At 40.0% G+C, this 13,624-nt stretch overlaps 1 protein-coding gene across 1 annotated transcript; it reads right to left on the bottom strand.

The window, feature by feature from the left end:
* Positions 1-2,296: 2,296 nt before the first annotated feature.
* PENK (proenkephalin) lies at positions 2,297-13,226 on the bottom strand. Its single transcript, XM_075828317.1, has 3 exons — positions 12,974-13,226; positions 12,624-12,764; positions 2,297-3,223 (listed from the first exon to the last, which is right to left on the bottom strand). The coding sequence occupies exons 1-3, from the start codon at positions 12,977-12,979 to the stop codon at positions 2,582-2,584; spliced, it is 789 nt and encodes a 262-aa protein (XP_075684432.1). The 5' UTR covers positions 12,980-13,226; the 3' UTR covers positions 2,297-2,581.
* Positions 13,227-13,624: the final 398 nt, after the last annotated feature.

Here is a 13,624-nt window from a genome sequence, read left to right as displayed (position 1 = left end):
TTTTTATTGTCCGTCTCAGATAGGTCCTAAAAGGATACATTCTACAATTCTTTAAATCCTGCAATGTTGCATGTAAAATTAGAGCAAGCATATGTTAAGAACCCAGTTTAGACAGGGTCTCTTTATTTGCGTTCCGAATGAACCTTTTAACATGATCATTTAGGATTCGTCAACACAATGAGCTATTGTAACACAGGAGTGATGGTTGCTCAAAATGGGTATGCCTATGTAAGTATTCAATTAAAAATTATCCATTTCCGCCTATAATAGTCATTAACCACATTCACAATAAGTTTTTCTGATAAAAGTAATGTTATTTTAATTGAAAAACATACAAATTTCTTACCGATTCCAAACTTTTGAACAATAGTGTAAGTGTGAAGGTGTATCAACTAAACTTGTTCCTGCTGCATGTGTTTGGTTCAAACCCTCACCATAGGACTTCCCTAGTCATTCAATCTTTTTCCTTATTCCCAAAGACAAATGTCTTTATAGAACTCCCAGTGTCAGTATATAGAGGCAATCAAAGGTTACATGGGGAGATTAGAACATGAGGTATTCTGTACTTTCCTGTTGAATGTATAGTACAACTCAAAAAATCTTATTTCAGAAGATGGTGAAATTTTCTTGTAGTTTATATAGTTCCCTGACTTACCAAAGGCCTTTTTTTAACCTAAAAAAAACAATCTTGATGGTTCATTCGTTTCTGATCAATCATACCAATAATTTACTAGTCTGAATGCATGAAAAGATCAACGATAAATGATTAAACTATAGTAGGTGCCACTCTAATGACAGTTACACTACATATGCCACTACAATTGATTTGGCATTTAAGCAGGAGCTTAGCTATAGGTGGTAGCTGCTGCCCCCAGGTCCTGGTACTTGAAGAAACCCAAAGGTAATATAAGTGGCTTATAAGAGCGTCAAGTTACATTATGATTGTAAGGCCTTATTCACACGACAGGGTCCGAGTGTCGGCCGATAAAAACTGAAGTTTTGGACCGTTTTTCCCGGCCGTTTTGCATCCGTTCTGATTTCGTTCCGGGCTGTGTTGTCGTTTTTAACAGCCGATTTTGACCCATTTTGCATCCGTTGTTTTCCCTGCCCGTTTTAAAATCGGATAAATTTCATTTGTACTTTTTTGCCACACACTGCCCTCTGTAGGTAGTGCCACACAGCCCCCTGTAGGTAGTGCCACAAATCCCCCTGTAACGTCACACAGCCCCCTGTAATGCCACACAACCCCCTGTAATGCCACACAACCCACTGTAATGCCACACAACCCACTGTAATGCCACACAGCCCCGTGTAGGTAATGCCACACAGCCCCCATAGGTAATGCCGCACAGCCCCCTGTAGGTAGTTCTACACAGCACCCCCCCATAGATGGCACGCCCCCCTACCTGTCTGTAGATAGCACCACCCAGGAGAAGTACCTGACTTCAATGTCCATATATGGACAAAGTGAAGTCAGGGACTTCTCCTGGAGCGGAAACACTGGCCACAGGGTCGGGGATTCCGCTTCAGAAGTGCCTGACGTCACTGTGTCAGTGAAGTCAGGGACTTCTCCTGGAGCGGAAACACCGGCCACAGGTTCAGGGATTCTGCTTCAGAAGTGCCTGACATCACTGTGTCCAGTGACGCCAGGCACTTCTGAAGCAGAATCCCCGACCGTGGCCAGTGTTTCCGCTCCAGGAGAAGTCCCTGACTTCACTGTGTCCATATATGGACACAGTGACGTCAAGCTATTCTGAAGCGGAATCCCCGGCCACAGCGTTGCTGAAGCTATGGCCAGGGATTGGGGATTCCGCTCCTACAGGGAGAAAACAAATACCCTCCTCTTCCTCACATGCACTTCGCACTGTGAGGAGGAGAAGGAGAGAGAGCGAGTGACGGGAGACACGGCCGTCACTCGGGACACATTCCAGTGATGGCCGTTTATTACCCGGCCCCATAGACTTCTATGGGAGCCGGGCGGCCGGGAGAACGGCCGAGAATAGGGTATGTCCCATTTGTTGACGGCCGGGTTTCCCGGGCCGTCACAAAATCGGTAGTGTAAATAGCCCCATTAGGGGTCTATTGTTCCTAATGCAGCTGTGTGACGGCCGTTTGATGAACGGCCGTCGCACGGCCGGGAAACCCTGTCATGTGAATAAGGTCTTATGATGAAAATGTCAATTTCTAAAAAAAGTACTGATCTTTTGTGGTTTAAAAAATTTCAATGTGTGAATGCAGCTGTCGAAACAAAATGTTATCTTAACCTGTAGAGATAAAAATGACAAACCATAAACTGTGCAGATAAGATGAATAATTTATTTATATACAGTAAGCATTGGTAGATGTATTCTGTTTAAAAGAAAAAAATACAGTAACAAAAATATTTTCAGCATAATACCTACAGTATAAACTTAAGTGTGACAAACTGATTTTGTTGTTGAGTTATAAAGAACACAGAGCCTGGTGTAACAGATTACAAGTTGCATTGTTAACTAAGACAGTAAAAAACTGTACAGTGCAGGCAACACATTACAATAAAATATGGTCAATGAGGCAGTCTTTCAATAATTGGATAAGGGGGTTAAAATCTCATAAATCCTCCATATCTTTTATCCATTTCTGGGGTTTCTTTGGAATAGCTTTCACCATCTTCATCTGAAGGAAGAAGAGAATCTGCAAAGCGCCTCATGAAACCTCCATATCTTTTCTGGTAGTCTTGCCACCATTCTGGCCTGCCTACTCTTCTCATAAAGCCTCCATATCGCTTTTGTAATTCTCTGCCTTCCTCTTCTATGTCTGGACTTCTTCTGTAATCTCTCATGAAGCCCCCATATCTTTTGTTGATCTCTCCTGGTGTCTCACTGTTGTTGTCATGGTAAAGACCAGACTCGGGATCCCCACCAGGGCCCAGGAGCTCCCTAAGTACATCTGATGTGTCACTATCATACTCTTTCTTCATGAAACCACCATATTTCTTAGCAAGAATTTCTCCACCATTGGATTCCGATTCTGGTTCGACGTGGTACAGCTCATCCATTTTCTTTTTCATGAAACCGCCATATCTTTTCATAAAACCTCCATACTTTTTGGCAAGTAAGTGGCTATCGGTGCCCTGTTCTCTCTCTGCCTCTTGAGAGGTATCTTTGGCAGTTTGCAGAAGTTCTTTGCAGGTACCCCATGCTTTAGCCATCGGCAGCTTTCCTTCACATTCCAATGTGCAAGCCTGAAAAAAGAGAAACAAGCAGTTCAATAAAAAAAGGTAATTTCCCTTTTTTTTAATGTAAAAGTCAATGCAACCCAGTCTTGACAGTCATCAATTATAACATTTATTGGCTTTGTTTAAGATACATTAATGGAACATTACCTACACTGCCAAATACAGTCCTCAAGATCTAACTTCAGTACATGTTCATTACTATGCATCATTAGTACTTTTCTTTAACATAAATTGCTGATTTTGGCTGGATTCACACATCACCTATTTGCTGTACATTTTGTGGATCCAAAAGGAGGGCGTAGTGTACGTTTTTCCTTTATATTCCTTTTGAAACCACTTCTTGCTTTGACTCAAAAATCTGCATCAAAATCTGCAACAGGTACGCGATGTGTGAATCCAGCTTAAAGAAGCTATGCACATCCTTGGTAATGTGGGAAATATGTACTGTTTGGGGATCTTAAGGATTTTGTGTAGGCCACCTCTAGCTTATGCAACGCAAAATAATATTTGATATACCACATCTATTACACAACTTACTGGTCCACTGCACCACCTCTCCATTGTTAAACTCTGGAGATTTGTCCAATATAGTGCTGCTAATAGCCATTTCTGGCCCACAAGCACACAAATAACGATACCATTCAGTATTAAATTATCAGCATCATACAGTCTGGTGCAGGGGCATAATAGAAAAGACTGGGCCCCTTAGCAAACTTTTGACTGGGGCCCCCCTCCGCTGGGTATCACACAACCCCCCCTTGTAGATAGTGCCTCCCTATAGATTCCACCACACAGCGCCCTCTATAGATAACGCCATACAGACCCCCTGTAGATAACGCCATACAGCCCCCTGTAGATAACGCCATACAGAGTCCCCCCTGTAGATAACGCCATACAGAGTTCCCCCTGTAGATAACGCCATACAAACCCCCTGTAGATAACGCCATACAAACCCCCCTGTAGATAACGCCATACAGAACCCCCCTGTAGATAATGCCATACAGACCCCCCCTGTAGATAACGGCATACAGACCCCCTGTAGATAACACCATACAGAACCCCCCTGTAGATAACGCCATACAGACCCCACCCGTAGATAACGCCATATAGCCCCTCCCAAAAAGAAAACGGCCTAAAGTTTGTCCTACAAAAGAGATGTATCCCCTATCCACAGGATAGGGGATGCATGTGTGATCGCTGGCAGCGATAAGGAGAACGGGTTACCGAAAGTCCCCCGAAGTTCTCCATGACTAACCTTGGACTTCAGGGGTCTGCGCAGTTCAATAAAAAGGAAAGGTGCGCTGGTCACGCATGCGCACAAGCGCGATAAGTGCACAATTAATTTCTATGCAGACAGACCCCGGAAGTCCGAGGATGGTCATGGAGAACTTCGGGGGACTTTCGGTCCCCCGTTCTCCTTATCACTGGGCGTCCCAGCGATCACACATGCATCCCCTATCCAGTGGATAGGGGATGCATGTCTTTTGTAGGAACAACCCCTTCAGTGGCATCGCGCTGTAGCAGCCATAGCGGCTGCTAGTGGAGCCTCCGGCCCCCCTCATGCTGCAGGCCCCGTATCAGCCGCTACGGCTGCTATAGCGGTAGTTACGGCACTGGTCTGGTGCATTAATAACCGTGCCATATTTTGGCCAAATAACGCTTCCATATAGTTGTCTAAATAGCAATACTATACAGTGCCTACACCACCATACACTACAAAAATAATATACTGTACACTGCCTAAGTAGCAGTGCCGCACAATACCTAAGTAAATACCACCAAACAGTACTCAGATAATATCAACATACAGTAACCAAATATACGTTACATACATTAAGTGATATAATAACAATGCTATACAATGCCTAAATTATACTGCTATACAAATATTGATTAGGATTCATGATGTCTGAGTTGCCAGGCCACAAGCTTTGTTTGCCAAAACATTGACTGTGCCCCCTTCAGAACAACCGGCTAATACGCCCTGTGCAGGCTCTACACAGGTCGCACACCCCTAAGGCTGGCCATGCCCATAGCAACCAATTGGATTCCAGCTCTAATTTTTCAGGGACTATTTTGATTGCTAATGGGAGATCCTCTACCTTTCGTTTGCACTAGTTTTGGAAAATTTCCCTAATAACGTAATACCAGGACTTAACCTGCTCCTTTTGTTGTAACACATCCCAGTAGAAACAGACAATATTTTTACATCTATGTTAATGAAAAAGATCCTTTGAAGTTTTCTCGATACATTTACTGTATTATCTCTTTTCAAACAGTTAGACTTTCCTTTGATGAAAGATTTATTAAATTGTAAAGTTTGAACTCTGAGCAAAATGTCCTATAAAACAATTTCATGTGCCATTCTAAAATGCATTCTGACATATTTTTATCATATTCTTTTTGAAGAAGTGAATAAGCCTGAAGCGGATCTGGTCTCTAATTATCCTGTTTTTGAAATGAAGCGGCAATTCATCTTTGACATTATAGTGCTATTACATTCTACAAGTGCTAAAAAAAACAACTTCTCATTGGCTCATATCTTAATAACACGACTTAGATACAATGGACGAGTAACCCTAATGTAAATATAGTACTGCCTATATAACCACATGTAAAAATATGAAAAATTGAATTTTCAGCTTTAAAAATTGTATAAAGCACAATTATAATCAAGAATTGTTTCAGAGACATTACCATGTAATTTCAACCCATCCTTAAAGCAACTATCCAGTCTCAGGACAAAAATATAAATATGATGGGGTAAATGAACTTATATTACCTGGTGCCCTCCAGTTGCGCCCCTCTGCTGTAGATCCGCCATTTTAGGGTTCCCTCTGTGCTGTCTTAAAATGGTCACAGTGCTTCTCAGACTGAGTCTAAGACACTCCCTCCGTTCATGGATTGAACAGAACTGCTCAAATGAGCAGCTCTGGCCAATCCGAGAACAATGGGAGTGTCTCAGACTCTGTCTAAGAAGCACTGCAGCCATTTTGAGACAGCACAGAGGAGACCCGAAAATGGTTAATCCACGGCAGAGGGGCGCAACTGGAGGGCACCAGGTAATATTTCTTCACATACCCCATCATATTTAAAGTGTTGTCCCGGGCCTGGAGGGTCGCTTTAAAAAGCTATGTACACCTTTGAAGTGATTTCTTTTTAAATAAATCAATGTTTCATCTGATTTTAAACAACTTATTAAAATTTAATTTTACTTATTAAGATACAGCTTTTATGTATCCTGTATACATAGAAGCTGTATCCTGCCGTCAAAGCCGATTCCGTCAAGTCAGCTGCACTGACAGCTCCGGCGAAAGCTGGTCAGATCCAGCTGGTAACAATCATATCTAAGTTCAGGAGCTCAGATGTAATTGTTATTTGCTGGATCCTGTGTGTCAGAGACACACAAGACCAGCTTTTAGCCGAGCCGTCAGTACAGAATACATAGAAGCTTTATCTTAAAAAGTAAAAACTTTTTTTTAATAAAAAAACATTTCAAGTTGTTTAAAATCAGATAATAATTTATTTTAGAAAAACAAATTTCACTTCAGAGGTGTACATATCCTTTAAGTAGATGTACTGATTTAATCCATATCCATTGAGACATTTACTGAGGAGTGTTTTGAGTATATTCAATGCTGAAAAACCTGCCAAACTCTGAGACCTGCTCTGGCTAAGGACAAGTTGTCAGTCTCCCTAATGCACATGGAGCGGCTTGTATCTTACATCAATTTAGATTTTGGTTGACTAGATCTTGCAACCATTCAGAAAGGCTGTAGATAGAATCTCGTTTTTGGATGTTTATTTGGTTAATTCACTTTTCTTCATCATAAAATTGTACTTAAATGGATGCACGTCAGCTCCTTTTTAACATGTATAAATCCATTTATAAAGTAGGTTGCGTAAGGGTCTTACATCTTAGACCATACTGTTGCCGAGAATGACGTGCCCCAATTCCCTGTTCGCGGCTGGAGAGCAGAATCGACATGCTCCATCCCTCTCCAAAAAATGAATTGAAATGTTGGAAAAAGGCGAATGAGCACATTTATGACCTCTCATGGGCTATAAAAGTAAAAAAAGAGGTTGTCCTGGGACAACCCCATTTAAAAACCATCCTAATACAGTTGACTGAAGTCCTGTATCTATCTACCTCTAAATGACATGATGATATCTTTGTTGGAATCTTGAGATCAGGTTTCGAATTACTGACTCCTCCTATAGGCAAGTAGTCTCTAGGCACAATAATATCGGTTACCAGGGTGATGTAATCATATGAGCAGATAACAACTACCTTACTTACTATGAACATAAAGTGTCACAGCTGAAATAAACTATTCAGACCATGACATCTAGGCCCCTTATGAGTAAGCCCCCGGGAAAAACACTCTGAACATCTACAGATGTAGTGAACTTTAACTTGACTTTTAATGCATTAAATACACAAAAGGCAAGAAACTTTAGCTTTACATTTTTAATGGTTTTCAATGGATTGATATAAATTATTACACTGCAGCAAATTATCAGATGTAGACCAAAAGTCAGTATACTGTACTTTTTTTTTAGTTTTTTTTTTGAGTTATGGAACAGCATAATAGACTGTAATGGATTTGCCTGACACAGCTCCTTTATCGACGCCCGTGGTTAATCAGCCTGCATCTGTGCCTAGGTCTGTTAGAGTGACTTGATCTGCTACCACTCAGGCTGGGAGGCTGAGGAGTGGGAGAACCTATCACAGCCTGGCCAGACGGAGCTAGCTCCCGCCCTCTGTATGTTTCCTGGCTCTGCTGCTCCTGCTTGTACTATTGTCCTCTGCTTACTTGCACGGCCCGTCCTAGGCGACGGCGTACAACTGGGCGACGATCCCTACGCTCAATAAGTGCACGACAGACCAACAGACAAGGGTACACAGAAGCTAAGGGAAATGGGGCAGTTGCCCACGGCAACACCGTAAGCAACAAGAGTAGTGAACGAGCCGAGTGGAACCAGGAGTTTACGAGGTACCAAACGCAGAGCAGAAGAGTAGTCAGTAAAGCCAGGGTCAATTTGAAGCAGAGGACAATAGTACAAGCAGGAGCAGCAGAGCCAGGAAACAGACAGAGGGCGGGAGCTAGCTCCGTCTGGCCAGGCTGTGATAGGTTCTCCCACTCCTCAGCCTCCCAGCCTGAGTGGTAGCAGATCGAGTCACTCTAACAGAGCTAGGCACAGATGCAGGCTGATTAACCACGGGCGTCGACAAAGAAGCTGTGGCAGGCAAATCCATTACATAGACAAAGCTATTCCATCCTTTGGGACCCTGCAAGAAATCTCATGCGCTATACCCTTTTTTACATGAGAGCCAGTAGGTGACGCATGCCACTGTATGTTAATCACAGGGCTTTTATAAAAGCTTTTCATGACGTACAGTATACCGTAAATGTATAAAATATTAGTCTATGGGTGATGGATGCTTTTTACTTTAAGGCTGGGTTCACACGGAGTTTTTTGCAGGAGGATAATCTGCCTCAAAATTCAGCAGATTTTCCTCTGCCTGTACACCGATTTTCGCTGCGTTTTTCTCCGCGTTTTTCGCCCTCGGCCATTGAGCGCCGCGGGCATAAAACGCAGCGAAATAGGTTTTCTCTGCCTGTCTTCAGAGGTGTAAACGCCCGAAGATAAGGCATGTCCCTTCTTTTTCTCGCGGGAAAAAACACCTCCGCTTGAAATCAATGGGAGGCATTTTCGGCCATTTTATGGCGCGTTTTGCGGCGCGGTTTCCATGTAAAAAAATTCACCAAAAAACTGTGTGAACTCCCCCTTACTTTGATCTAATAAAATGTATGCAGTCTGAATATTAACCAACTATTGGAAATAGAAGAATGCGTAGTAATACTGATATTTGGAAAATCACAAAAGCAAACTGGGGTTACAGAAGGAAAGAAGTTTGAGGGGCAATGATACATGTTGATTTAGGTTAAAATGGAAAAAAAATGGAAAACACAAGTGTAAATTTGGGAATGTAAAATCAGTGTAGAGATAAAAAGTGCAGTTCACCAATAGTTTGACCGGTTTTCTATATAAGCCTACTAAATCAATGTCCAAAAATCTGGCCACAGCACAATTCGGTGAGAACTGTGTCTTACGACACACATAAGACATAAAGCAGGAGAAAAGTATAGTTAAAGTTAAAAAAGGTAACAGCCCCTATGAACAGTTGCAGTGCAGAAAGAATAGGTGCCCATTACCCACAACGCTAAACAAAAAAAAATACAAATAATAATAATATATATATTTATTTCTTTGGGAAAACAATATTGGAGCAGGAATGCATTATTTAGTGTTTCTGGGCTTTATTATACCGATTATGTATCAAATCACAAAGTTATGATATGTGCTGTGATGTAGATACAGTGTAGCCACGTTATTTGCTCTCTCTCTATATATATATATATATATATATATATATATATATATATAATATTGCATTGCAGATAATGGTGCTTTGACGTTGGATGAATTGAAGATAAAAGGTTGAAGTATTAATCACAGCTTTGTTACAAGAATATTGAGTTATCTTTTTCATTAACTCTTAAAAGAGTTATTCTACCTTTAGCTTTCTTCTGGAATGAAGACATTTTGGAAAACAACATGAAAGGGATGGGTTACATGCCAGAAATCATATGCCTCCAGATATCTTACAGTAGAGTGCCCCTTTATAATGGATGCTTTCTTATGGCTTAGCTAATACATTTGTTGTGTCATTTTTATATACAGTTTAGCTTTTATTATATTTGTGGTGCACATAGTGCAGGGAGAAATAATGAGTTTGTGTTCTGATTGACTGCTGGTTGATTTAGGGCTCAGAATTTATAAGTTAATTCCAAATATTAATCTCTGACATGATTATGTTTGCTTGAATGTGAGCGATTTGCACCACATTTATTCATATTTGATGACATGATCTACCATGTGTCTTCTACCAATATTGCCTATTAATAATACGGAGTACAAAAAAAAAAAAATCTATCAGATGGATGTATACTGCATTAGATGAATGAAATAAAGCGTACTAGATGTGAAATGTTGCGGAAGCTTAACATATGTGAGCTTTAGTATTCAAAGGTGCATTATTCAAACCAGCGAAGTGATCTCATGGGGGTTAATGTATTATGGCAAATTACAATGCCGGCTCATCAGAATTGAGTCATTATAGACACTAATGTTTGATTTTCATAAGACAATGTGATATACAATTATATTGGTCAGGGTGAGATACAAATGTAGCAGAGCTGAATGTGTTATTTCAGTTTCTCGGGCTGAATTGTTTGATTACCATGTTTAAATGAATTAAATAATTATCGTCATTCCATGAAAGTTTTTTTACTGGATTAAAAAAAAAATCATAAATCGTATCTATACATGAGAAAGGTCTGCCCTAAAGCTCTATGTGATCTGTATTTATGTCAAATCAGTGTCAGATAAGCGGAGCTTAATGTAGGAAAAGGGAACTATTATCAGGAACTGCACATCTATATTGCTACAGGGCAACTCTGCCTATCAAAATTAATAATTAGCTGTGGAAGGCAAAAACCTTGCTGTTGTGCACCCTGTCCAGAGCTTGTATAGTGATAGCTATGAAAGGGACCATTTAACAAAATCACAGTTCCTGAAACAGTAATTGTTTTATATTAACTTACAAGAGAAGATTTCCTAATATTATTTAGTACACTCACAGATAAACTAGGACCGAATGAGTAGCACTGAGTTTGTCATATGGCACAATACATTGTAATCTCATGATGTGTTTAATATTTATGGTTATTCAGCTAAAAATATTGCACTGTTACACGTCTTAGGCTTTGTTCACGTCTGCGTTCAGTGTTTACATTACTCTTCTTCATCATAGGAGCAGAACAACGAAAATACCGGAGGCGCCAAATCTATTGCATGACGGACACTCCATCGGTGCCCGATGGAACCCATTGACTATAGTCAGTTTTGTTGGGTTTCATCAATGGTGTCTGTCGTTATGTTATACCATACAAAATAGTACAGCATGCTTTGCCACTTTGTCCGTCATTTTCGACTGGGTCTGGAACGGCGGCACCTAATGCAGTCTACGATGCAGATGTGAACGAAGCCTTAACGTAAAGACTTATCGCACTGCTCAAACAATGCAGAGTTTAATTGCAAATCCAGCTCTACTACATCAGTAGATGAATAACTTTATAATGTAAAAATCTCACATGTATATACTTTTTTCATTGATTATCACTCTTTTTACCTCCTTTCTTGAGAGGTATAATACATATTCAGACATATTTGTTTTAACACACACACACACACACACACACACACACACACTTAATGTTAACGTTATCATCACGCTCAATACAAATATTTGTTTTAAGGGTCCATTCATAAATTAATGAATGACAACAATACCTAATGATTAGTGAAATATTCTGGAAATATTCCATTTCCACATATCCTGTCGCCTAACACTATGAATAAATGAACAGTAAAGTAGACTAATATTTAGTTTCGTAAAAGAAAAAATTACGTTTTGAAATGATTAATTTGAATATTTACTTATGCTATTGTTTAAATGCTTGCAAATGTCTCTTGATATGTCGAGTATGTGTCATGTAATGCAAATGTTTATAAAAATGTAGGTAAAGTAGGTACCTACATTCAGTACATGCATTCAGTAAATACCTTGCACTTTATTACTCAAATATTATGTGTAAAGTGTAAGACTACATCCACTATTTTATATATACATATATATATATATTCTATAAATGAAACTGTATTAGATCCATTAGCCAGGTAAGCATCTCATTTTTATTTACAGCCCTTCACCCGCTGAAGAGAATTACAGTGAATCTTGCTGAAAACAATACTGTCAAAAGTTTTAAATGATCTTGTACTATTTCCCATTCAATATAATTCTGCACTTTTCAATCCATTAATACATAATGTGTCTATACAATCTGATCTACATCACGTGCAATTTGCTGCAATAAACTAATAACCAAAGAATCCAACATAAATCTACCTGACTCTCAATTACTTCAGGTTTTGGGATAAAAAAAAAAGCAAATTAATGTGCCTCCTGAAAAACCAGTGAGGAAAGAAATTTCTACAGCAAAAAAATGATATTGGTTGATTTAGTAGATTGTGCGCCCCACTGGTGCCACTGTCTAGTATGAGTGAGCACGTCACAAATATATCAGTAGAGCCATATAAAAAGGTTCAAACAACATACATTAATATCTTTATCTTGTACAAAACCAATTAAAAAACATCTCCTCTACATGACTTTGAGATGGGCATGAGCAATGCTGCTGTCCAAGGTGCTGAACTGCTACCTGAGCACAAGTTGCCATAGTATCCATGTATACAGTACAATGAAGTATAAACTTACCAAAGAGTTGATTTCAGTAGCTTGTTCCATATGATATGCACAAGAAGCACAGTCCTTGCTGCAGTCTGCTCGGATTGCCACAGCAAGATATGTGGTTACAGCCAGAACTAGACAGGAATATCTAGTAACCAGCGCCATTGACTGTAATAGAAGAGGGGACAATGTCAAAAAGTTGTATATAGTATATAAACACAGAGCTTATGTATCAGTATGGTAAAGGAGAGATCACACTGTAGTTAGGATGACTTCTGGACAATAAGTACTGAATAGTGTACAACTATCCTAAACTATCCAGAGACTAGAAGGCTACCTAATAATAAGAAGCCAACACAGGGTAGTATGATACTTACTTGCATGGCAGTGTTGCAGATGAGCCACAGCTCTTTGAATAGACTGACAGCAAAATACAGAGAGGCAAGAAGGGTTTTCTAGTGTCTGATGACAAGCAGAGGTGGAGAGGAATAGCCCAGGTTGTTATCTGTCAGCAGCAAGTCTTACAGTCACCTCTTGTAGATGTGAGCAGCAATAGTCTTCCCAGCTCCCTCACAAGGACTTGTGTGTGGTTGGAGGGTTGTTAGAGCAATCCCAGAGCTGGGCTACTTTATAATTACTTAAAAAAAGAGAGCAGGGAGCTTCCCCCAATAGCCTGTGGGCTCCATCTGACGCAACTGCTACGTTTCCTACTCTCTGTCCCATAGTTTATTACAATTAAGCACAGTCATGATCACCATTAGCACTTCTGGGGGAGGAAAGACTAAATACGTGGGATGTAGAGACTTATGGGGACATTACTATTATATTTTATACAATTATTGAATGCCTGATGTCACTATATACAGCATCTACTGTTGCATTGATGTATATAGAAAAAGTTATACAAACTCACAGATGTAAAAACTAAAAAAGTAATGCATATGGTAGTATAATACAAGTAGCTTTAGTGTTTAAACATTGTATTTGTGTATGTTATGGTCTTAGACGTTTAAATAACAATGTAACAC

This window comes from Rhinoderma darwinii, chromosome 5, assembly GCF_050947455.1.
Source record: "Rhinoderma darwinii isolate aRhiDar2 chromosome 5, aRhiDar2.hap1, whole genome shotgun sequence".
Lineage (NCBI taxonomy): Eukaryota > Metazoa > Chordata > Amphibia > Anura > Rhinodermatidae > Rhinoderma > Rhinoderma darwinii.
Note: the sequence above shows the minus strand (reverse complement) of the source record. Positions and strands in the feature narration are given on the sequence as shown.

Coding starts and splice junctions, on each gene's coding strand:
- PENK (XM_075828317.1), bottom strand. Junction 3,224..12,623: donor CTACTGAAATCAACTCTTTG/GTAAGTTTATAC, acceptor CTCTTTTTTCAG/GCTTGCACATTGGAATGTGA.